Consider the following 25409-nt stretch of genomic DNA (forward strand, 5'->3'; position numbering starts at 1 on the left):
CTTTACACCTTATTAAATCTGCTGCGCAGTTTGCTTTTTTCGACAGGGCAGCAATTACGTCCTCGGCAGTAACTGCATCGTCAAGTCCTTTAACCCTGAGACACACCATTTTTTCTGGCCTACTAACTCTCGCCATTGTAAGAAGCGCAGCTTTTAATTTACTGGCGAGTAAATCTGCCTTTTCTTTATATGGCTCGCCTTCTATTTCAATAAGACGCCCACCTGCAGCTGCCCGCCTGATGTTTATGTGACTTATGCCTAACTCAGGTAAAGCTACACTCTTCCTTGCTTTCTTAATAACCTCAGCATATGTAACACCATTTTCCTCAGCTTCCTTTTCTAATGTCACTAGTACTGCTGCTGATCGGGGTACAGTGAGCAATGCCCCTCCTTTGGGTGGGACCACCTCATGTTGCACTATCTTTTTATTTCCTTTCCTCGAAACAACACTAGCCCAACAATCTGGGCGTGTAGTTCCCTCCGGTGAGGTCTGTAGATCCAACGTCATTATCGATTGGTCAACTACTGTTTGGTCCGACTTCGACTTTAACTGTTTAGGTAAAAGCCTATTTTCTATATTCGCCAATTTTTTCTTCAAAAGTTCCTCAGTTGAATGCATAATTTCGCTTTTCAGATCTTTCCCAAATGATTTTAAAACCTCCGTTAGCCCTTCAGCACCATTATCAGACTGGGCTAGAAGCTTCCTCTTAAGTACCTCCATCTCTTTCTTTGATTCCTCCAAGCGCATCCTTACACGAGTACACTTCGCTTTAAGGCGAATAATTTCCTCCGTTTGATTTTGTAGAGGAAGATATTCAGCTAATTCTTTGATATCCCTCGCTGCTGCTTTCATTTCCTTTGCATACTTTGGTTTTGTGTTTCCCGATTTTAATGCAAGCACGCCAATTCTTTCGGATAGTTGAAAAACCCATTCCTTTATTTCCTCCACCGAAGATTCTTCCTGTACCTTTGATTCCTGTATCGCTTTTAATGCTTCACGTGCCTTACTCAAGCCTACAGTAGCAACTTGGGTAGTTTTTCTCCATTGTGTCTCCTCTGTTTCCGTGTCTGAACCCGTCATCTCCCGGGATCCGTCACTCATTTGAAAGTCTTCCATTTTAAACAATTGTGTCGTATAACACAAAGAAAACAACAATAGTTTTCTAACTAATTCACCTTCAATAATAAATGACGGTAGCTAACGCCTACCGACATTTTAGAACACTCAGTAATTAATACGCGTACTCAACGCAATATTTTCACGCTCACTCGCAGCACTGAACCGGCAACACGTCCTATCCGGTCGAGCGCCCGACGCCGTCCAGAGGTTGATTTCCTACTTGCGTATTACATTGACTAATTATCATTAAACGCCATTAGTTGAAGATCCATTGAGTTTTTAAAAAAAATTATTAAGGCAGACAAGTAGTTTACATATTTATTTAGATGTAAGATTTCATTGCAATCGTTGGCAAATCTTTCAAAAGCATCTGTGGTTTTTATTCAATAAAAAGTTGCCAATGCTAAAATACGGCAGATGGAAAATAGTTCTAAAGTAATTTAAAACTACAACTTCATAGTAATGAGAAACAAAAAGTATGACGCTTAAACATTCATAATAACAATACGATAGAAATCATAGATGCATTCATATACAACACTATTGTTTAGCCACACTTTCTAAGTTATACTCTTCCTACATGTTCATAGATGGCAATCTTACGCCTCGTCATGCATAGGTGACGTCAGCACAGATTCTGGCTGAAGTCTTGGACTATCCACAAAATATTTCAAGTCTATTTCATGATTAGCTATTATCTTGTTATAGTATTGCAGAAATATCTGCCTACTTTCTATGATTTGTTTATGAATATATTTATACACCTATTTGTGCAAAACAACCATGTTTATCGCATATTATTTGTGATAGAAATATACAATCTTATCAGTGATAACTAAATATATGATGCGTCAGTCTAGAATATGTTGTTGAGTTAATTCCTTGTGAGTATGTGCTATTGAAGATAAACACAAAGAAAAAAATCTCCAAAAACAGTATTATTTTTCAATTGTAGTTAAACTTTATCTATTTAATGTCAATAATTAAATTGTTACTAATATTAAGCATAATTGTCTACCCAAGCTTTTTTTTTATTTATATAATTTACAGAATAATTTAATAAAATCATGATATGTTACATTACATTTGGTATGTATAAATGTAACCTTAGCAGTCTTCTTGCAAAAAATGCATGTAAAAGTAGTTTCAAGATAGTTTGAGTTACAAACCTCTCTTGCAATTTGATCAAGGGCTTGTTCCTCCGCCGTTGCCTTGGTCTGCGTCCTCTGACGCCGCGACGGATCCATGTTGTCTACCACTACACTTTCTGCAAAGAGAATAACTATTATTATAAGTTTAACATAAATTTGACATTAATAATTATTTATTCGCTAGTTGAATATTCATTATAGTTCATTAGTGTAAATATTTCCTAAAATTCTTTAAGGATAATGGTGTGATAATTTGGAAGCAAAATTATACTTTTACTTTTTAGACGCTAATAAATATTCAAATTAAGGTAATTTCAAAAAACATCTCATTAAATTTATTAACAATTTGATAAAATTATTAAATCTTTGACTTCAACAGTACCAGTAAACAACATTCCTCTTTAAATGGATAGAGACACATCGGCAACATTTCTTAGATAAACAGTCTTTAATGGGAAAAGTCATTTGATTCTCTGCCATATGTTTGTCACAAGGCAAACTAGGTAACTAATGTAGTCTAATGCATTTGACACTTAAGTATATCAAAGTCTGTCTAATATACCCCTATACTTGATTTAAAGTATATTAGACAGAGCTACTCATTTATGAGATTACATTTAAATTAAGTACAATATAGCAAAGATTGTTTATTTATTCTATTTCATATTTCTATCATATGATATGATATTTCTATCATAAAAAAACATATCACGGGTTGGGTTTACAAGTATAACCATAATCATATCATTTGTTCATCATAAATTTAATTATAATTATCAAACATTTAATATATTACAAAATTAAGAATGACAGTTCATTAGTGCAGCCCTTAGGTAAATAGCTGCAATGTCTGTTTTAGATAATATATTGTATATTGTAATATTCATTGTTAATAAAGTTATTATCATATATATGGGTCAAGGACTAAAAACAAAATGATTGTTTACTAATTGGTAAAACAATTATTTATTTCTTGTACAATAACAAAATGTTAAAACCTTAAAAGCTATTTTAAAACATTTTGCTTTATTCTTAGGCTATATTCAAAACAATGCAACTGTTTTAAATATATTTGTAATACATTCATGATACAAATAACTAGTGGAACCTCCGGACAATGAAATTTGTAATTAGGTGACTAAGAATCACATATTATAATGTCAGAGTTTAAAAACTTACTGATAAATTAGGCTAAGTATATCCTAGTTAACTTTAGCTACTTAGATGAAGATGTGCGCTTTACAAACTTTCAATTCTAAGATTACACAGAGTCTCATTAACATATTTTTCTGGTACAAGTCACCATAACCTAATGGGTTCACTGATTATATTCCGCGTGGATGTTTTACGAAACTATATCAGAATCACATTTCAAGCAGGAAAATGGGTGGGCACATAGCCAATATTTTTTTAATGGCAGTCACAAAATACAATGACATCATACTTACTAGTTACTGGACAAATTACAGATGTAAACACATCACTGCAAACAACTTAACGAAGAAATTTATCACAGTAATAGCCACACATTCACTCGTGTGTTAGTTTTAATGTAAACAAACGAAAAACATTTGGCAATACGCTAAATTATAAAAATACGGCACACCAAAATCACGGCCTACACGATTCACTTCATCCAATTCTAAGTGCAGGTTTTACTACTTTATTAAGTAACAATTTTGGCACATCATAGGAGACTCCTGTGAAAATATCTTTTTTTATTAATAAATTCGGTTTTTTAGATTAATTTAGAAATTTTACGGGTATAAAATTATAAAAAGACGTTTATCAAATTCTGACAAGCATGCCAATTGCCATTTTCTTTTATTTATAATTTACTATTGAGCATTATCTTCAAACTTACAAATTATGAAATTACACTTTATACTTTTATTTAGTTCTAAAGATTGATAGCAATAAGCTTTTAATCTAATTTATATAAGCAAAATTTTTAAATGGTATTAACAATTGCGGATATGTTTTTGACTGAGCGGGTTATATCTGTGGTAAAACTATCAGTGGCACAGAATCAAGTAACTAATTTCTGGCGGCAAAATTTAATTTTTAAGCTATGTCTACTATTGTGAGATATTATGATTTTTTATTATAAACTCGCATGCGAAGCTTATAAGACGCAGGACGATTACAATTAAATAACATAATGCTAATTCTATAAATAATCAATTTTATTATTTTACAGTGAACACATATTATACATCACTAAAATAATTATTCACTCTTAGACTTAGGAGTGTCTTCCTTATAATAAAGAAAGACTATAGAGAAGAGGAACACTCCACCCATCATCGAGAATGCGCTAACATAGTATGGGTATGCACTTGGTATGAAGCGTTCATATTGTGTGTGCTGCAGAGGCCGGACAGATACCTGAAAAAGCAAGCAAAACTTGTTTTAATATAAGAACAAGTTTATGAAACATCAACTAAGAGAGTTGTTTATTGTCTAAATGAATATATATATTAGTAAATTCGTTCTCATGGTACAATACAATTAGAAAAAAGGTTTAAATATATATGTATTTCAGTTAATTTTAGAAACTTTATAGCACGGTCATATTGTTAAACTAAACTAATATTTGAGAAGCCAACTGACCTGAGTAGAATGATACAGTCTAGTGTATCCAATTCTATCATAATCAACCTTAAACTGGTATACACCCCAAACATCAGGAACCTTGAAGATAGCCTCATATACTCCATTGGGTTTCTTCAGCAGAGTGGTTCGAATAAATGGATCAATACAGACAAATTCAAGTTGTACATCATTTGCTTCAAATGATTGCCATTTGCCGTTCTTTAATTCTTCAATCTCAATTCTGTAGACCTGTAATATTTAGTAATAAATTATTTAAGAGACACGCAGGATATATTTAGTATTACTACAAAATACATTGTACAGATTTATATGAAGGATGTAACAAAAGCTGAAAAGTAACTTACCACTGTGTCAGTGATAGTGTAAGTATTAGAGGACTCTTTGTCGCCCTGGCGATGATGATGCACGCGTCTCACGCGGATTTGACCACGCTCACCAAATGCCCATTCACTTAAGTTTGTAGCAAGGTCTTTGTTACCAGATTGGTCAGACTTGACCTTGTCTCCCTGAAAAATATTTTAACAATTTCATTATTTTTTTAAGCATTTGAATAAAAAAGTGATTTTATTTTCAAAACTTGTATATATTATTTTCTTTAAGACAGTTGTTTTCTGTAGAATAGCTCTTCAAAATAAATGTTGTCATAACTTACTTCATGATTAAAACAAAACTTAAGCATTATACATACATGTACTTTAGTTACTGGTGCATTAAAAGCTTCATCTGAGAAAAAGAATAATGAGCCACTGAATACAATACGAGCATTATTTCTAGCTTGCAAAGCAGCAATTAGTACTGTCTTGCGTCCAACAGCATGGGGATATTCTTTCACCTGTAATAAAAATATACAATAATGAATAAACAGAATTACAGAAACATTTGAATAGTTACAATATTTCCCACAGTAATTTGAGAGAAAGACTAGAGAGGCAATGTACCTACAAGCCATTCAAGTACTACGTAAGCAGATTTACTACAATTTACCACTGTCCTGCCTCTTGTCAGCAAAAGTAAGCAAAGCTAAAGTAATTGTACATAAACATATAAACTTTTATAGGAATCCTCGAAAATGCATTTCATTTTCCAGCATAGATAATGTGTTTCAAAATAAATAATTACTGTTTACGTAATCACCATGAAAGAAAATCAAAGGTCCTTTGTCCCCCCTTAAAAGGTTACTTAAACAGCCCGCTATAGTCAATAAACGAATATTTACCTGACTCTTTGGGTTATAACTGTAGGCTGTGCTATCAGCTGTTAAAAGAGGTAAAACCAATGTGTTCTCCTTATCTAATATCAGACCAGTACCCTCAAATAAGAGAGGTTTGGTATTCTGAGCTCCAACAATAGTAGGTGCATTTATCAAATTCTTTGGAGATACAACAATCCTAGTGTGGTCCCCATCATCCAATGAATCAAAATTAAAGTGGTCAATCACAGATGCGGACTCTTCATCCATCTGAAATTATATTTTATGCTTAATACCTATATTAGTGATAATGAACATAATCATTATATAAATTAGTAAAGCAAAAATGTTTTTCACATAATAAATCAGAATTTCACAAATTTCTGACTGAGGTTATCATGCAATGCTTATAATCAATAAGTATTAATGGTATGGAATAATTTAATAAAAATTATACCTCAAAACCACATTCAGTAGCAATCTCTCTGTATACATCACTGGCAGCTGAATTTCCAGCAACAAGAAGATTACCACCATCATCAATAAACTTTGTAATGGCCTCTGTATCAATCTGACCGCCAAACTCTACTACCGTTGGTGAAAATATTATCAGATTCTTGTACAAGTATTCACCATACTTTGACAGAAAAAGGTTAGCATCGTCGGCCAACTTGTATGTGAGAGTGTAACCACGTTCTAAAACAAACCAGCATAGATTAATTGGCTTTCTTTCAATCCAGCTAACGTTTAAAAGACCAATACAAATAAAAAGAGCAAGTATACAATGAGTGCCGGTGGCTGAGACGCCGCTATCTTACCTTGTAAAGACTTGAAAAACTGTGAATGTGTTTCTTTGATATTAAGATTATCTACAAGCACTAAAGTTTCTTGATGCGAATGGGCTAAAGAAACACATGATAAAAGTCCTAATAATATGTATAATTTCATTTTTAAGTTACTAGCTAATTTCTAACAATCTGACGTGTCGAATGTTGATTGTCGAATGTCGATCCACATACTCAGTGTTGCCATTTGCCAAAATTTGTTTTGTTTTTAAATAGCATCTGTGTATTGCACGTATAGATAATTATTAATCTGTTTAGTTTCGATTGGTAGTTGTCGTATAGTTGACACCTGACAGTAGTCATTTAAATTGAGAAGATTTCTTGGTTTATTTTGGTGTTCAGAGTCTTTACTGTTTAGACTTAACGTTTATAGTGTTTGCACCCAATTACAACCAATAATTAAAATTTAAATCAGTATATGGCATACGTACAAATGGAGGTAGCTTTAATGTGATAGAACAATCAGTATTAAGTAAAATGATGATTTCAAGATCTAAACATCGGTCCTCTATCGATGTTTGTTCCGATTGCGGGGCATCGGGTAAGCAGCAAATAATTGCTCTAAAGATTAATTGGTGTCAATCAATACAAGTGACTAGAACCGGTGTTTCTGAATTATTATTATTGTAGATCCATCGTGGGCGTCAATAAACCGTGGACTGTTGTTATGTGCTGAGTGCTGTAGTGTTCATCGCAGTATGGGTCGGCATATATCGCACGTTAAGTCACTACGGCAAGGTTCTTGGCCGCCGTCGCTATTAGCTGTAGGTATTCTTCATTGATTTGCTACCGATTTCCTACTTCTTATTCATTAATAAATGATTATTTTTTAGATGGTGCAAGCACTGACAGCACAGAATGTAAATAGTATTTGGGAGCACTCTTTATTGGACACATCAGCTCCGAAGCATCTGCGGAAAAAGCCAACTCCAAAAGACCCATTACAGTAAGACTTTCAGTTAACAGACTGACTATTGAAATTTTTTTTTTAATTAAGCAATTATGTTTTTTATTTATACCCTTGTGCCAATAGTATTTAGCTGAGACGTGAGATGCTTTTGCTTTATCTCGAAGGCAAGCCTAACGCTTCAGTTACTCTTTAACTTACTGATTATTCTTAGTTTCATATTTGAACCATCCGAAAAACTATTTTTTACAGTCCAGTTAAATCAGAGTTCATTTTGGCAAAACATTTGCGGCTTGCTTATGTATTGCGTGCTCGTCGTGATGAACCACCAAGTGAATTAGGAAGACAGTTGCATAGTGCTGTACGAAGCTCCTCTCTGGACACAGGCATGAGACTATTAGCGCAGGGGGCTGATCCTAATTACTATAATCAGGTTTGTCTAAATATGTCATGAAAAGCAATATATATATAATGTTCAGCATTAATTTGATAAAGGAACAATTTTAGACAACTCAACTTTTGTAACAAAATTTCAGACCACTAAGTAATGAGAAATTAAAACAAAGTGTAAATTTTGTTTACAGCTTTTTATATTTGGGCTTTATTCCACAAATACAAATGCAGTGATTTTATGAATAATAAAATAAATAAAAACATTAAAATTTTACATATGTACATAGTTTTGTTATGCCAACTAGTTACTAACAACCAAAAAGTTACATGAAACCAGTGTCTAATGTTTATTTATGCAATGAGGTGTTAAGTGATAGCATTGTGTATTTAGTAGATTTCCTGTATACTTAAACTTATAACAACTTACTATGTTATCTTGGTGTTGTACACACTGATTATAACCCATTTTAAACATTAAACTAGAAGAACCATAATATCCAACAGGTATGGTGTATAATATATAGAGAAAGAACAAATTTATTGTTCACAATAATAGGATATTTAGATTTAAAAAAAGTTCACTAGCTTTAACACTAGAGTTCCCCGTATTATAAACAATAATGTCTACATAACACAATTTAAATATTAATTATTTTTGTACAATAAGAGTATTTTCTGTATCAGCACAGAGCAGGTTGATAAGATTTTTAGTGAATGTTTGTGAAAATTTAGTTTCTAGGAAAATGGGGCATAGAAAGTTTTTTGTGTTGGTTTATATTTAGGTTTGTGTTGTGTATGATATGGTGTGGTTGGTGCTTTTTTCAAAAAAAAAATCTGCATATTGCTATGAAGTATAATTTTTTAACAGTTAAAAGTTGTTTTATTAAACAATTTTGAAGTTGAGTAGCGAAAAGTTTTCCAATAGGATATCTTAATAATTGCATGTTGGTAAGGCTTAATTATCAGCATTGAACATTTCCCTACTTTGAATTAAAGCAACAAACACCTCTTTATACCACGTTTTATAGTAAGACTTTACAAACAATCTACAAAATGCAAATGAGAAAAAAGTATTGCACTGAATTTAAATTGCTAATATCTTTAGTTTTATCAAAAGTTGACCATATTAAGTATTTAAAAAAAATTATAAAAAAAACGTTTGGACATGCCAAAAAACTTATGTTATTTTATGTATACCAGTTGGCTACTTTATTATTATATTTAGCCAAGCATTAGGCGTACATTTATCAATTTATATTTTATTTGTAGAAATTACACCTGGCTAATAAATCATAAGTAGAAAAGTTTTAATCGTCTTATAGGAGAAAGGCAACATGTGCTTACACGTAGCTTGCCGTGCCGGTCAGCCAGCGCAGGCTGAGTTGTTGGTAGCCTGGGGAGCTGACCCGACAGCCAAGGATAGTGCAGGAAACACCCCCAGTGAATGTGCTAGGTATGTGCGAGTTCGGTAGTCTGGTTCAATTTGCTTACGGCATCATTTGAATAGAGACGCAACATTTATTTCTAAACACTATTATAATTAATTACCCGTTACTCTTAGTATAAGCAGTGTTAGTTCGAACCTAAGAGCTCCGCGATTTTGATCTCCGTTCAAACCCCGGGTTTCGAACCCCGGCTATCAATTCAAAAGAATTGGTAGCCGGGGGGTTTGAACACTCATGCGATGAAATACTGAGTTTATGGGAGCCTTAGACACAAAAAAAACACAAATAGAGACGATATGCCTGACTACTATCCGGTTTTACTCTATTGCCTTTCGGAAATCGCCTAGAAATAAAAAAATATTTGTCAAAGTTACTTTTTCTTTAAAAATAATGAATTAAGTTTTATATAGCAGTACAAGTGCGTCTTTTCTGGGTTCTTTTATTGATGACAATGATTCTAAATGAACACTAGGAAAGTGAGTCAAATAATTGAATTTATTTCAGACTAGGTGGCCATACAGAACTTGCAGACCGTATGACAGAGTTAGTATATGAAGCCACTGACCGAATGATCTACTTTCTGACTGGTGAAAGACCGGATCATGCATCTGGTAGGCACTACATAGTGCCTCGAGCGCATGACACACACGAAATGACCGACGTCGCTAAGGCTGCTAGGGGAAAGTTACAATTGGTATGTACTTATCAGTGGCGAAGGGTGAAATTTTGGCAAAGGGAAGCCGGTCCAAAAAAATGTTGAACAGCACTCTATATGAATTAAAGCCATAATAACAAACAAAATCCACAGTATTTAACCAAATCTGCGATTAAATTACCTTACAGAATCAGTCACAGTTTAAATAACACAAATATTAAAATATAACAAACGAAATTATCACGCACCAGTGGTATAGGAACACATGTCACATACTAAAAATAATCTATTTTCAACCAAACTAAAAAAGCCAAAATAAAAAGAATATGACTTGCGAAGGATTTCATTATAACGCTAATTCTTTTTAATTTTGTCGTGTTTTCTTTCTCCCGTGCCGTGGTTCAATAACAATAATTTCTTTGTCTCTTTCTAATAGAGGAGAGGAGAGAACTGCAAGCCGGTCGCGATCAGCCTTATCTTTCTTTAAATATTACGTACAGTTAGCGAGCATTAGAAAGAGATGGTTTGACACGCTCTGTCTCTTTTCGCCTCATAGTAAAACGTTGGCCGAGATAAGCTGTAATTCGTCGAGTTACCTTTAATGTAATTTAGGTACGAAAAATTGACGCGCTGATTAATTTACGACTATAAAATGAAATGTGATACTTAGGGTATTGCTAAGAATTACTATTGCTATTGTAAATCGCGCAGGCATTTAATTAATAATACTTTGTTAATGAAATAGAATGTAAATACTTTTGTATGAATATGGAACTGATTTTTGAAAGGTAACCCGGTGGGAATCGGCTTGTATGGACTCTTCGCCACTGGTACTTATATATATTTATTTCAAAATGTTTATTAAAAAAAAAACCAGGTTCCTAATAATATTTTTTATCTGCAAATATATTTATTTTATTGTTATCAACAAAATAATTAAAAATATTATAAAAGTCGCGCGTTTTCCGGTTTGCTTCAGTCAATTCGTGAGGTACCCATCTTTCAAGACTTTTAATCTTCCCAATTTGCTTCAAGTGAATTAAATTACTAACACCGCAGCCTGCAGCTAACTCGGACGTGGTTTGCGATGGATCCGCTTCCACAATAGCCTTCAATACTTCATTATCAACTTGGATCTCAGGCCGTCCACGGGGCTTGTTCTGCAGGTCGAAATTTCCAGAACGAAAACGTTGAAACCAAAAACGAACTGTGTTTTCTTTTGCAACATGACCGCCATACACATCATTCACCCTTCGAATTGTTTCCGCAGCACTAGTGCCACGGCGGAACTCGTACTCGTAAATAATGCGATACTTTAAGTTTTCCATTTTGTAAAATGTGTGACGCAAACAGAAAAAAACAGAAGGAAAAACAAATGAATGACGGTCGTCGTAGCACAAATACATGAGTTAATAGCTGTACAAATTTGAATTTGGAATTCCTCACCAAAGAGGAGAACATCGTGATTAAAGTGGCCAGTACGAAATACGCCAATTTCATATGTACTTACCTAATATATGTCTAAAGGAAAAGTTTTATGAATATGTGTTCACTAGTGTATTGCGAGGAAGATTGCATGTGGAACTAGATTAATAATGTTGGCACGTTTTTTATATTAGTTTTATTTTCGTATTATAAACCTATAAATATGTTTTTAATATCATTTACAGTTACCGAATCACCTCTTTGAAGAGCTTGTTATGGATATTTACGATGAAATTGATCGACGCGAGACGGAAGCCAGTGAGTACATACACATACGTCTCATATACAAATATACTCATTACGAAAGCATTGTTAGTTTATTGATTATTACTATTTGTTTATCAGTATTCCTATAGCTGCTCATTATACAATATCTATACGTACATACACCAATAGCCAACGAAATACACATTTAAACATGAACATAAAACACAGTTTTAGCCTTGATAATTGTATATTTAATATAAAAGAGTATGTTATTACTCTTTTTTACCTTAACTAAGTAAAAGGCCAACAACGCACTCCCAAGTTTGGCATTAGTGTCCATGGTGACGGTATCACTTAACATCAGAATTTGCCCGTTTGCCTCTTGGGCTCTAAAAAAACAAAGCCATTAAGTATAATAAAGAAAACCAGAATTTTTATTAGACATATTAGCGTTCTTATTCCTCTTTGAAATTATTAGAGGTCTTAAAAAAATGTCTGAAGCCGATCTCCTCGCTTCATTGTTTAATAATAAGCCACCCAGCGCACTGACTCACGCACCACTTAGAAGCGTGCACGCACGATTACGTGCAAACATGCAAAACCGGTTTTGTGTGACGATAAAAATAAATCAGTACCATATATATACTGCAAATATTTCACTTAAAAGGTTCCAATTAGAATGATTTAGTTTTAATGAATGATTAAGGGACTGTTTCACAATGTCCGGATAAGTTCCAAATAAGCTATTTGTTACTTATTCGTAGGATAAATAGTATTTTTGCGTTTCACGATTGTCAGATAGCGCTATACGTCATGAAATTCGAAGTATCTTATTTGTAACTTTAATCTTTCGAATAATTTATGTGTTGCATAGCTATTTGGCACTTTATCCATACATTGTGAAACAGGCCCTAAATCTCTTGATGTGAACCGAAATTCTTACCGCTAATTATATAATATTTTTTAATTACTTTTCTAAGGCCTGTGTATATACATAATAAAAGCGCAAGGCTATTCCCTATGTTATATGTTTTAATCGTTAACCAAAATCATTATTTAAAAAATACATAAAATCTACATATAATTTTAGTATGGCAAACCAGCGCGACGGGCTTAGAACGATGTGGTGTGGCATTTTTGCCCGTGAACCCGGCTCTATCGGCCCCAAGGAACCAGGGCAGGCAGAAACTAGCCAGACTGTCTTCACCGGAATTCGCGACATTACTCCGGGATGTTCTTCTAGATGCTACTAGAAGACAGAGGATTGCCAGTCTACAGCCAAGAGGTAATCTTTTATACCTACGTACGTACGGAAAGGTAGCAAAGACTCCCAGGTGGTTTCTGATATAAGCTACTAGCATTGGTATTTAACTACTTTACCAGCTGCCCACTGAAGCATTTCCGAACCAATTCGACTTAAGGTCCTTAAAGATTAGAGCGAACCAATTCGAAATGCCGGCAACGCACTCGCAAGCCCTCTGGCGTTGAGAGTGTCCATGGGCGGCGGTATCACTTAACATCAGGTGACCCTGCCTGTTTGCCCCCCGCTCTATAAAAAAAAATATGTTTTTAATTTATCGACAATTCATGAATAATAATAATATTTTTTTTATTTTCAAAGATTTTGGTACATTCAAATTGATTATATATGTAAAAAAGTGCACATTCGGTCATTTAAAAATAGCCAAATATGATAATTCTAATAACAGTTAAGATATTTATAATTATTATCGATACCTTGTCTAAATACTCACAATCCTCTAAAAAAAACAAAAAACATGGCGATTAAAAAGAATGGCCCAGAGTTTATTGCCAGTTCTTCTCTTCCGTTCTGCGATTTGAGAACTGACAGTAAAATGTGAAATTATAAGCATTTAATATGTATTTCTTTTTTAGTCGCATTATCTATAAGTGTATTTTTTAATAGTCAACTTTACTTTTTTCTCTGTTTCGGTACGTTTATATGTTATTTGTTAGACTTATTATTGAGATTTAGTTATTTTTATTATTTTTTAGTTTCGTAAAAGCTCAACTTCACAATTATATTTTAGGAAAAGAAATAATTGTTTATTTATTGTGTAAATATATAATTTGTTCAGGTATATCGGGTCCACTAAATCCGTTATTATCGGCGAGTCACTTGAAACACATTTCTCAAATGTCTGACGATGAGCCTTTGTACGATTCGGTCGCTTCGGATGAGGACTACGCGGCTTTGGCACCCATCGACTTGGATGTGAGTATAACCTCTTTAAACTTATGATACAGTTATGTGTTGCCATAAAAAAAACTTATAATTCATTCTCCATACGCATGAAATCTTTGAACCCTGTCGCTTTGTGTTAGGGTTTATTTTACGATGTAAAAAGTTTTACTTTCATTTTTCGCATTGTAGGACTTAAAACAATACATTAGATGTTTCTAACTTAAATGAAAATTAATGTCTGATATAATAGGTGTGGGTTCTGCCGCATTTATTCAGTCATAGCGTTTGTAATAACAAAACTATACAACATAAAAATGAAATATAAGTTCGCGGTTTTTTTATCTTCTGTGGTTATTTGCGTTTAGCCCAACATCTATGAGCGTAGTTGTTCTGTGGTTCTGTCATTCCATTAGATAGTCTACTTAATTGCCCGCTCTGTGCACTTTAGAACAAGTTTACTTGTACTTTATAATATTAAGAAGAAATACACATGTATTTTAGGTAATTTAAATAATCTTTCGTGAAAAGAAAGAAAAGTAAAAAAAAGATTTACCTGCCTTCAAATATATTAAACTAATGACTCTCTTCAGATGTCAAATCTAGACCCGAAAGCGGGCGAAACAGTATCATCCACATACAACCCTTCACTACCCGAATCAAACGAACGTACAAACACACCAATAGACAGAAACGAGATAGAATCTCTTAAAAAGGAACTCGACAATCGGGACTCAACCATCACAGAGCTGAAAAATCAGCTGAAAAACCTTCAAACTATTGTGGAACAGCTGACAAAAGAGAACAGCGTACTAAAAACGAGTAGTATCGACGAGGACAGCGTGTCCACGAATGAGGACAAAGAGAAAGGAAGAGAAGAAGATGTAAGAGTGAAGACCCGCCCGGTCAGTATGTATGAGACTAGAGAGGGACCAAGGAATAACTGGCAGGTTACTAAACATCAGGTACTAATCGTAGATTAGTATTTAGGATATTAATCATTAACGGTATTGGTTATACAGCCCCTTATACTAATGTTTTTAGAATTTCGCAAATTGCTAATGCGCCTGGCTAGTGTTTCTATAATTGGGGGTTCTTTGAGGTCACTTCTACCCCTAACAAATCCTACTACACGCAGAAATTAACTAGGCACCCCGCTGTAATGACGTCATAGTGATGTACTGACTGCATAAATAACTCATGTAATCTTTAAGGCCCCTCGAGACTCGCGATAGTAGGTAGGTAATTATTTATAATACCAACGTTTATCAATCAGGGGGTTAAATGTAGGTATATATTTTGGTAAAAGTTATATTTGCAGGTTTACAGGTTAATAAAACAAATATAATTTTAGTTTATTTTTTAATAAAATGAAATGACAAAATAAAAAGTACAGACATCGACACAGGACGCGCGCGCGTAACGTTAGTATATAAATTACTGATTGTACTGTCGAGTGTCGCGTCAAGGGCGAGAGTGGGGGTGGGGTATGGTGGGAGGGGAAGCAGGTGCCAATGCTTGATTTCGACGTGTAGTAGATACGTTTTGGAGAGTCCTGACACAAATGTCATTAGAATTTGTTTAAAAATGGTCACGTGACTGACAAAACCAATGCACTTGTAAGGTTTTAATATAGCGTATAAGGTATTTACTTTAAACACGTCGTGCTGGACTTTTTTAATATTAGTTAGTTTATTTGATCTGTAGGTACCTACTCTGGTAGTGTGAAGTTTTGTAATAATTATATTTAATTATCCACTAAATAAAAAAATATTTAGTTAGCAGCTTACGACCTTTGACGTAGTGTAGTGATATACTAAATACTAGTCGACGCATTATAAGCTAAGGCTTCGGATCATAAATCATATTTATCAATATCGTTCGCACTTACAAGTCATAGTGCAGTCGGTATGCTAAATTATGTTAAGTATGAATAATTTTTCGTTACCGGAAAATAATGTTTTATTTTATTTTGACAGTAGGGAAAGAGAACTCACGAGTTCGGAAAGGTAAAGAAAAAACTTATAACGACCAATCAGGAGTCAGAGTGCGTGCGAAAGTATCGAAATAATATAATATAATAATAATAACGGGTTTTCGACATTTCCTACTGTCAGTGACATTAATTATTGCCCGACGACTCAGTTTCAAATGCGACGACTATAAATAAATATGAGCATGAGTGTGTGCGTGTGTGCGTGCTTGTGTACATTACAGCACATTATCGCATGTTTACACAAATTTTAGTAGTGTGCGTTTCGTTTGTGTCTAGTGTTTTTTTTAGAAGTAAATTCATGTTTTGTATGTAGTTGACAAGTATTCCGGTTTTGGAGAGATCTCTAACACAGGGTGCGTTGGAAGTTGGCGTGTCGAGTATGATGGATATTGATTCGCCCCGGGAGCCATTGAATGCAGAGGTAAGAACGATAAAATTACTGATAAATTTTTTTCAAAGCATTATGCAAAGCACACATATGCATTGGATTTTTAAATCGGTCGCACGAATTTGATTATACTGAGAATGCAGGAGTCTTTGGGGACCTTGATTGAAATGTAATAAATTAAAAACTAAGACGAGAAAAATTGGCAAGAAGTGTCAGACGCACTTTAAATTACCAAGTTTTCCGCTTACAAGGAAATTGTCAGGTACACTTGTATTCCTTCTGGTAATGTGAGTGTATAGGCGGTATCACTTACATCAGGTGAGCCTCTTACCCGTTTGCCCCTGTTACATTAAAAAAAAGTTTGAGTTCCAAAACTATAAGAGGCTTCAGTCTATGAAAACTATGGTAGTGTTTAGTTAAAAGTAATGTTGTACCCGATTCAATTTCTGTTCGATAGATGACGCTATACAAGACCAATTTTTGTGGAACCTAGCCGTACAGAAATACTAAAACATTCCCTGAGCAGGCAATACACATTAAAAATAAATTTTAAAGGTCTCATATGTATGTTTCTCGCAGGTAGTCCAAATGCGCGCGGAAGCTGTGACCCGTGCAATCCAGGAATTGTGGTCGGCTGCGAGACTCCAGCGGAGTCGGTTGCCAGACAGGGCTGACTCTATTCGACGAGCTACGTCGTCTCTGTTGGCACTGTTTCCACAGGTTTGTGTGGTTTGGTACCTAGCTTTTGGATTAGATTACTTTATTTAAATCGCTTTAAGAAACAAAAGTCCACAAATTAGCTTGGCCTAATGCTTATTACTTATTAAAGTGATTAAAAAAACGTGTGGAACCTGAGGACTGCCGCGGTATAGCTATTGCATAGCATTTTTTATCAATTTACGCAATTATAATTTTTTTATGCAGCATTTATATTATTTCTATCTACCATCCTACCAGGCTCAGACTACCGCTTACCGGCTGCATCTATATTACGTCATCGTGTTAGGCTTATTTTCGTTACGGAATTTCATGATTCGAAGTTAAGCGCTCAAAGTTCGCGATAAAATCATTGCAATAGCTTAAAAGATTATTTATTTTTTACTATAACAACCTCAACAAATTGTTATTTTTATTTCTGACTAATTATTAAAAAAACTTAACCTACACAAAGCCTACTTATGTTTGTCAAAAGCAGATTATATCATTGGGTAATAAATTACAGACCTGCTCAGACGCATCGTTGGACCAGGTAGTAAGTGATCTTCGTTCAGCAAGTGAGGAATTGAGCATTGCTTGTACCGCCCAAGCTCCAATCGACCAAGTGCGAACAGCCGCGTACGACTTGGCCAAGGCGACAAAGCTTTTAGTAACACATTTCCAGCCCTCCTAGCGAAGAACACTACACTACACAACCGTGTAGTGTAAAAGTGTACCCTGGTGTTGCACTTTTGGGATGTTTAAGTGATAAGTGTCACAATTGTAGGTTGTATTAGTGTGACAGGTCTTGTATTGCCAGTTTAGCGGCAAATGAGAAAGTGTTGCAAGGGCTTTTTGGTGGTAATCAGTTTTTTGTGATTTGTAGGAGTCGCATGAAGTGAATGCAAGTTTGGCAAATAAATTGGGTTAGTTATGTACCCCACGTGGGTTTTAGATACATGCCCCACCCATAGTACGCATAACATAGCCAATTTACTTGCGAGTAACACTTAGTTTTAATAAAATACTGTTTTTTAGCTGAGTTAAAACGCAGTGAGAAATGATGTTTTAATTATAAGACAATAGAGCAAATATAAAAAAATGTTTGTCTTGTTATCTCTTACTGTATAATTGTGAACCAAATACTGTTATGTACACGAATTAAAAACTGAAAATATATTTATTAATTTGCCTCGATCTATTTAAAGTTCAAACGCGTGAAATCAATCTATCGTTACCGCTTGTTATGCGACTAAAGGACTTGTATCCATCGATATGTAGTTAAATAAAAAACACAATTATTCTAATAATGACGTGATATAAAATATACAATAATATTAAAAACAGTATTTAATTGAACATTTTGGGAATGTTTTGAATTTTTGTGTGCTGTATGTTAGTGTTACAGATTTGTCTGAGTTTGCTATTGTGAGTTGTGATTTAGATAATGTATATCAAATTCTAAAGTTGTATTCTAAAATAGATTCATACTTATAGTTCCTTCATTCATCATCTATATGTTCCTTCATTATAATCATCAACATTTTTCTGTAGTCACGTATTAATACTAAAGTCATTTAATTCGTCTTGTCACTTGACAGTGACATTAACGCGGTCTCTCAAAACTTCTCAGTTCATTCGATAGATAAGAATAATTTAAAACTCTTTGGCCCGTATTGTGCATCAAACATAAGTCTATTTAAAGTACTGTAAACTAGCCACAGATAACTTAAGGCCCCATCTAGCTCAAAGGTTTAACTAATCTGTGGCCAAGACAAGCTAATTAGTGATCTATTGTGGCTATACTTCAGAACAGTCAATTTGAATGTTGCCGTAATCAAATATTTAAATTAACAACGACGTGCATGATGCATAATTGCTGATTCTGTTATTTACACTTGATTAAGCTGAATATTAAGACCAAAAAATCATTACTATTAAGGATTTTTAGTATTTTTACTATTGTTCATATTATAGCTAAAATGTACGCAGTAAAGAATGCTGGCAGAAATGTAAAGAGCGATTATGAAATATTAGATTTCTATGGATTTGAGTTTTTCTTTTATGGAACATGATTAAACCAATTGTTGATTATCACAGGTATAATCTTAAACGTATTAAGTGTGTAATAAATAGGTCGGTATGATTTAAATGCGATTTTATAAGACCTAAAATATAAAGACAAATTGTAGCATCGTGAATGGTTGTAATTGTTATTTTTGCTACATATTTTATTATATATGTAGAATGTAGCTAATTATTATGCTAAATTAGAGAAAATTGTCTCGCAAAGTTTATGATCGTTAAGAAGTTTTTTTTACGCATAAGAGGCTAAACGGATTGTCATGTTTACAGGAAATGGTTGATATTATCTGTATTAAAAAAGGTTGATTTTGTACAAAAATAATTCCTTTTCCGTGGAATATATAACGCCACAAATGGATTTAAGATTTTTTTAATATCCGTTCTATTTATTTTACTATAGGCAATTTAATTTAATTTGTAGTTAAAATTTCTAGAGCGATCAAAAATTTTGATACTATTTTCTTTGATTGTAATCGTGTTTCTTCAAAATGTATACTAATGCTAAAGGTGCTTGAAGTATTATGTGACCCAGTGCGTAGTGTTACACAATCGTGCCTCAATAAAGTAGTTAGTTTTTTGTAATGACAATCCACTAATTATACCACAGCCAAACTGAAGGTCCTTCAAATGTCATAGTTTACGACCTCAACAATGATTTTAAATAAGTAAAGTCATCGACGAGTTAAACAAATGTAGTGTGGTTTTGATGTAATTAGGGGATTTTTGGATGTAGTTTATATATAATTTATTAGATTCCTATATTTGTCTAAAAATATAGAATTTGTAACTAAAGTATCCATTAGATAGCAATAAATTCCAACTTTACGACAATTTTGGCATGAGCTCTTAAAAAATCCACTACATTACATTGGTCTCTTTTCAACACACCATAAACAACATTTGAAAGAAAGAGACGACCGTATGATTTTTTGTCCAAATGCGAGTTATACAAAATGTTTATGAATATGTAGACGAAACGTCAAGAGTAGAAAATGCGACTAAGAGTATGTATGTAACTATTGCGTATATATCGTGCAAACAAAATAATTTTAGATATAATTTATTATAATTTTTCAGCTTTAAAGTTTTCGTAATCTGTATAACTATATAAAAATATATTTGTTAATGAGATTATCCAGTTATTAAGTGTTCAAATAAATGTGGTCGGATATAACGAGTGTTTTATCATTTTCCCTAAACTATACTACTTCTTTAATATAAACATTTTTTTACATCATGAAAAATTACGATCTAGCTCGACTTAAGACTAATAAGTAATTTAAGTCTTACCTAATTTACTTATTAGAATATTTATCATAAGGATGCCCTTACTAACAGTTTCTATTAAAGGCAAGAATCTGTTCTTGTCTTCTATTTTTTCACTCACTGCTTAGTGCCAATGACGTAGCTACCTTGGGTGGCACCCCATCGAAAGTAAAAAGCAATAAATTTGGATCATTTATTAAAAGATCGCGAGCCTGGGACAGGCTCTTTTGCGGGAATCCCCGAATTCTACATAGAGCTGATCTAGTGCTAATGGAGAAATCACTGAAATTTTTTTTTTACGCTGGCATCTTTTTATTTAAGTAAATAAACAATGATCAGACTTTTTGTTAGCCTCTAGCGTCCCTCGAACGTTCGAGGAGGAACGTTCGAACTATTCGTGTCTAAACCGGCCTTAGAACCGAAGTAAACGGCGTGTCAGGCATACAAGGCTGATCACCTACTTGCCTATAAGAAGAAATAAATGATTACAAATACAGAAAGAGGCCCAGATTAACCAGAATTTGACTGATGCATAATAATTTTTTACGGATAAAACGTCACGGAGATGTGCAGCGTTTTTATCGAAGTAAAAGGGAGAGAGCCATTGAGACCAATTGAGAGAGAGTGAGAAAGGGAGATCTAGAAAAAGACATGCTATTGGTCGATGTATTCGTTTTGTAGTTACAGATTAGAACTTTAGATGGAAATTCTGTCGCATAACTTCTTGTGCAGTAAACGCAGATTTTGTATTTCTTTATATCATAAGCACTTATACAGTGTGTAAACAATGTGTATATAGATATACAAATACATGGAGGGATCATAGTCATCTATTGGGGCGTATACGTTAGTAATAATTAATTTACAAAGAATTTTCACTTCTGACATGTGTACTTTGTACGCACGCCCTTTTTTAAATGGTAATCAAAACGGAATGTCATCGAAATTCCACTTTGACGTCACAACAGAGGGCTAAGGACATCCCACGCATCACCACTGTAGATATTTCTTAAATTTACACATTTGCAGTCGCCTGGTGTTGCAGGTGCCCATGGGCGGCGGTAAGCACTTAGTTCTATGTGACCCACCTGCTTTTTCTCGTACCATTAAAAGCGCAGAAATGTGTTTTAAAATATTTATTAGTAAAAATATTTAATGTCATTAAAAGAAAAATAGAATTTTATAAAACAATGTTTTAATATGTTAAAAAATATTTTATCAAACTAAGTTAGTTATCTTTGGAACATATATACGTTAGGTAGTTTAAATATTTACTCCCTTATAAAAAAATAAAAATTCTAGTTAGACAGTTTAAAGTTTAAACGAACGTTTTCTTTTATTCAAAAAGAGAGATATGAATATCTGTCTCTTTTCATTACATAGTAACACAATTTCACAGAAAGAGATAAATGATAAAACGGTGAAAAGCATTTGCGTTATTTAACAGAACTGAATTTGTTAAATGTAAATTTCATAATATGTTCATAGGTTAAATCAACTAAATTGTTCACTAAACAGCAAAAAACATTACCAAAGTTTACCTTGTTTCAAGAATATACTAATATTAACATTACAATAATTGCGCACAAATTACGGTGTATTATGTTCATGAATACAAGGACAGAACGAATAACACTTTAAAATACAATCGTCCTATCGTTTTAACTAATTCTAAGCTAAATTACGTGTATATTGCATAATTTTTCATTGCCAAAGTAATTCCCTAAACTAGTAAATATTAACATTTATTCTCTCACAATTAAAGGCACAATTTTTAAAATATTTAATGTGAAGCTCTAGTCCATAGGCAATTTAAAAGTCTACCCTTTAGCTTAGGGGAAGGGAGATCCTGATTTTATAGATATTTCTATATTGTCTGTCTACATCACCCTCGGCAAGGGTCGATGCGTAAGATAAACGATGCATTTTGAGCTCTATGCCTAGAATGCGTATAAATGTGACCTTCAAGAAATTTCATGGATCTAGTCTATATTTACAACTCATAGACAACAGTATTTATCAGATGCGAACACTGTTTAAGTTCATGAACCACTTCCAATACAAATAGGACATTCTCACGAACACTTCCAAATACATACTGCCTGGTTCCCACCAAAGTACATATAGCATATAGTTGTACACTCATACGTGATCTCGAAGCCGTAGCTCTCGCCAACCACCACATGGAAGGCAGGACCAAATTTTTTATCCATTGTCTCCTTAACCATTCTTGCAGCCAGTTCATTGTTTTGAGCAAACTTTTCACACGCCGTCACTGACAGCTCCATGGCCTCTATGCGCATCTCTTCTGACATGTCACAATGCTGTGAAAAAAATAAGAATATTTATTTCTATATACCTATATACATACCATAGATATCTTTATATAGAATAAATGTTCCTAAGAATAACTTTTGAAAATTTTTGCCGCGCTCTACCGCTTTGTGGAACCAGCTGCCCACTGAAGTAGTTTCGAACCCATTTGACTAAGATCCTTCAAGAAAAGAGCGTACCTAGCAATTCTTTAAAGGCCGTCAACGCACTAGCGAGCACTCTGGCCTTTATAGTGTCAATGGGAACTCACTTATCTTAGGCTTCTATAAAAAAAACTTAAAATAATTTAATAGTGCTTCTCCAACATGCGCACATGCAACGTATGATTATGGAGTTTTATCTGACCCTAGAACTAAATAAATAGTTTTAAAGTATTCTTTCATCTTTGAATTGTGCTTTGACTGTGTTTAAAAGATCAGACCCACGTGAACTTTTAACATTTATTTATTTATTATGATCGCAATTTGAAAAATTATTTTAATATGTAAATTCGTTTATATCCTATAAAATGTATGTAATGTTAAAAGTATATTAAATTACACATTTAAATAGCTTTATATCGGTGTTTGCAAATGAAAAATAAGCTATGTAAATTATGTAATGCAATTTCACTTTAAAAGAATATTTGTTCATGAGTGTTGAATGAATGGCTAACTGATCCACCTGTCGGTTCCCGGCTGATAAAATAAACAGTGCCGATTACTTAACCACTTACAAATATCAGCCAAACAAAATAGGATTGAATGAGGAAGCTTTTAAGCCAAGTTTAGAGTAGTAATGTAGAACGCAATTTGCTCGTAAACTTATTGAACGTAATTTTTTAAAACTCTCGTGTTCATCACGAAATACCCTCAGTAAAAATGCTGCTTATTATATAGGACACTTGACACCGTTTATTTTCATTGTATATAATTTCCCTATAGACCTGACCGCAGATAAACGTCTTGGTTGAAGAATCTTAGACAATGGTTTTGTCAAAGCACAAATTTAGTGTTCAGAATTGTCTGATGCTCTTGCACGGCATCCAAAATTGCAGTATTCATGATAATCGCAAACCTTTAGTTATCACAATTTTCCTGCAACACCAATTCAATACATCTCAATTTAAAACTAATTAAAGCTAAGTCATGTAGTGTGAATTTTTACGGGTCCAAACTCTTAAACATCATTTAATTAACTAATTTATAAAACCTTAAATACTATATAAAAAAACCGTTCCAGATGATGTGTTGTACGTATTTTCTCTAGGGTAACTCGATACCAATGCGGATAGCGTCGACCGGCGTCCATCACAGCGTCATAAACCATGACCGCGATCATCTTACCAACTTCTAGGGTTTCCATCTAATACTTCGCGTACACGAGAGGAAAAGTGTTGACATCAACTTTTTCCTTCTTTAGCAAAGATCGGTACTGTCCTCAGTAAGTCATGTAAATAAGCTTTCAAAAGCGACAAATTTATACGTAGGAAAACATAATTTTGTTTTTAATTATTTCAAGCTGAATGTATTTTTTTTATTTGTTTCTGTAACATCGATTTCGGAAGAGGCCTTTTACAACTTACATGCGGTAAATAAAATTTATGTTTTGCTAAGTTACTGCCATTGAAGCTTCATGTACCTACTCGCACACATTTTATTTAATTTGTTTTAAGATCGAGTTAAATAGGAAAAAACGATTATTAGGTACCCGTATCGGTCTGGGAAGTAACGACAAAGGTTGATAATATGCAAGGAGTATTTCAATACGATAATTTACCCAAATAATAAAACTGGATATGTTACCTACTTCGTACTTATATATATTTAAAAAACTAGAAAATTCATTCAAAGTAATAAATTATGTGATAACATTTTAAAATGTACCTACCCAACATTTATGCAATATTCCTTTCCTTTAATTTTAAAATTATTTTACTTATAACTTTTTGTACAATAATTATTTTACGTTCAACTAACACACAAAATATTGAAGATGACAAAATGCAAACTAGTTAAATATCATTTTATTGCGAAGATTCAATTCTTTGATTACTCACCCTTATCAATGGGTAAGTATGGATAACTTTTTCCGCAGCAACTCCACCAGCTGCGGCACCTTCTTCAGCCATTATACCACTTCACTTTATTCCAATTATTCTCGTTGATATCCACACAGCGAGCAACAGACGTGTGCCGATTTCCACGCCTCTCGCCTGTTTACTAGTTGCCTAGGTAACGTTGAGATGTGGGGAGATTTGATTGATTTTTCGAGTTCTCCGTTTGAATTTCGAGTTGATTTGTTAGTGATGACCTGTGGGTGGGTTGGCACTTGCAAACTATGGGCAATCAAGGTCTTGGCTAAAACACTTAACTGTTGTATAGCAAAAACCTACGCAAGCCATTAACATAAATAAGTTTTACGTAAGCGGCATATAAACATTGTCTAG

The 25409-nt window shown here is 33.7% G+C and overlaps 4 protein-coding genes across 7 annotated transcripts in view; 1 reads left to right on the forward strand and 3 right to left on the reverse strand.

Moving 5' to 3' along the window:
- Positions 1–4049, reverse strand: part of LOC111000203 (leucine-rich repeat flightless-interacting protein 2) — a 35226-nt gene extending 31177 nt beyond the window's left edge. Inside the window, exons 1-2 of one of the 2 annotated variants that reach the window (XM_045629136.1) lie at positions 3720–4049; positions 2290–2387 (exon numbers count right to left, since the gene is read on the reverse strand). In XM_045629136.1, coding sequence (XP_045485092.1) covers positions 2290–2367 — 78 coding nt within the window. In that variant the 5' untranslated portion in view covers positions 2368–2387; positions 3720–4049. Of the gene's footprint in view, positions 1–2289; positions 2388–3450; positions 3667–3719 lie in introns of those variants that run through there. The other variant, XM_045629137.1, reaches the window with a different exon arrangement.
- Positions 4050–4439: 390 nt separating this feature from the next.
- On the reverse strand, positions 4440–7082 carry LOC111000201 (dolichyl-diphosphooligosaccharide--protein glycosyltransferase 48 kDa subunit). The gene is made up of 7 exons (XM_022269569.2): positions 6895–7082; positions 6534–6772; positions 6104–6346; positions 5576–5719; positions 5232–5393; positions 4885–5115; positions 4440–4659 (listed from the first exon to the last, which is right to left on the reverse strand). Exons 1-7 carry the CDS (start codon positions 7022–7024, stop codon positions 4501–4503), a joined length of 1308 nt encoding a protein of 435 aa, XP_022125261.2. The 5' UTR covers positions 7025–7082; the 3' UTR covers positions 4440–4500.
- A 155-nt stretch (positions 7083–7237) lies between these two features.
- LOC111000213 (ARF GTPase-activating protein Git) lies at positions 7238–20555 on the forward strand. Of its 3 annotated transcripts, none has more exons than XM_022269585.2 (13): positions 7238–7462; positions 7552–7685; positions 7755–7867; positions 8081–8261; positions 9544–9674; positions 10171–10360; positions 11992–12064; positions 13104–13298; positions 14113–14249; positions 14810–15181; positions 16526–16633; positions 17180–17320; positions 17823–20555. In XM_022269585.2, exons 1-13 carry the CDS (start codon positions 7399–7401, stop codon positions 17988–17990), a joined length of 2007 nt encoding a protein of 668 aa, XP_022125277.2. In that variant the 5' UTR covers positions 7238–7398; the 3' UTR covers positions 17991–20555. The 3 variants fall into 3 exon arrangements, with proteins under 3 accessions (XP_022125277.2, XP_022125278.2, XP_022125279.2); XM_022269586.2 differs by having other exon boundaries at positions 14810–15166; XM_022269587.2 differs by having other exon boundaries at positions 14810–15121.
- A 1314-nt stretch (positions 20556–21869) lies between these two features.
- Positions 21870–25271, reverse strand: LOC111000217 (dynein axonemal light chain 4). Its single transcript, XM_022269591.2, has 2 exons — positions 25020–25271; positions 21870–22971 (listed from the first exon to the last, which is right to left on the reverse strand). The coding sequence occupies exons 1-2, from the start codon at positions 25089–25091 to the stop codon at positions 22723–22725; spliced, it is 321 nt and encodes a 106-aa protein (XP_022125283.1). The 5' UTR covers positions 25092–25271; the 3' UTR covers positions 21870–22722.
- Positions 25272–25409: the final 138 nt, after the last annotated feature.

Source organism: Pieris rapae, chromosome 8 (assembly GCF_905147795.1).
Source record: "Pieris rapae chromosome 8, ilPieRapa1.1, whole genome shotgun sequence".
Taxonomy (NCBI): domain Eukaryota; kingdom Metazoa; phylum Arthropoda; class Insecta; order Lepidoptera; family Pieridae; genus Pieris; species Pieris rapae.

Excerpts from the sequence above, each read along its gene's own strand:
- LOC111000213 (XM_022269585.2), top strand. The coding sequence starts at position 7,399 with ATGATGATTTCAAGATCTAAACATCGGTCCTCTATCGATGTTTGTTCC. Across the intron at positions 7,463-7,551 it reads TTCCGATTGCGGGGCATCGG|ATCCATCGTGGGCGTCAATA; the intron begins GTAAGCAGCAAA and ends TTATTATTGTAG. Across the intron at positions 17,321-17,822 it reads TGTTGGCACTGTTTCCACAG|ACCTGCTCAGACGCATCGTT; the intron begins GTTTGTGTGGTT and ends AATAAATTACAG.
- LOC111000201 (XM_022269569.2), bottom strand. The coding sequence starts at position 7,024 with ATGAAATTATACATATTATTAGGACTTTTATCATGTGTTTCTTTAGCC. Across the intron at positions 5,720-6,103 it reads GTTATAACCCAAAGAGTCAG|GTGAAAGAATATCCCCATGC; the intron begins GTAAATATTCGT and ends TTTTTATTACAG. Across the intron at positions 5,116-5,231 it reads ACACTATCACTGACACAGTG|GTCTACAGAATTGAGATTGA; the intron begins GTAAGTTACTTT and ends TAAATATTACAG.
- LOC111000217 (XM_022269591.2), bottom strand. The coding sequence starts at position 25,091 with ATGGCTGAAGAAGGTGCCGCAGCTGGTGGAGTTGCTGCGGAAAAAGTT. Across the intron at positions 22,972-25,019 it reads ATACTTACCCATTGATAAGG|CATTGTGACATGTCAGAAGA; the intron begins GTGAGTAATCAA and ends TTTTTTTCACAG.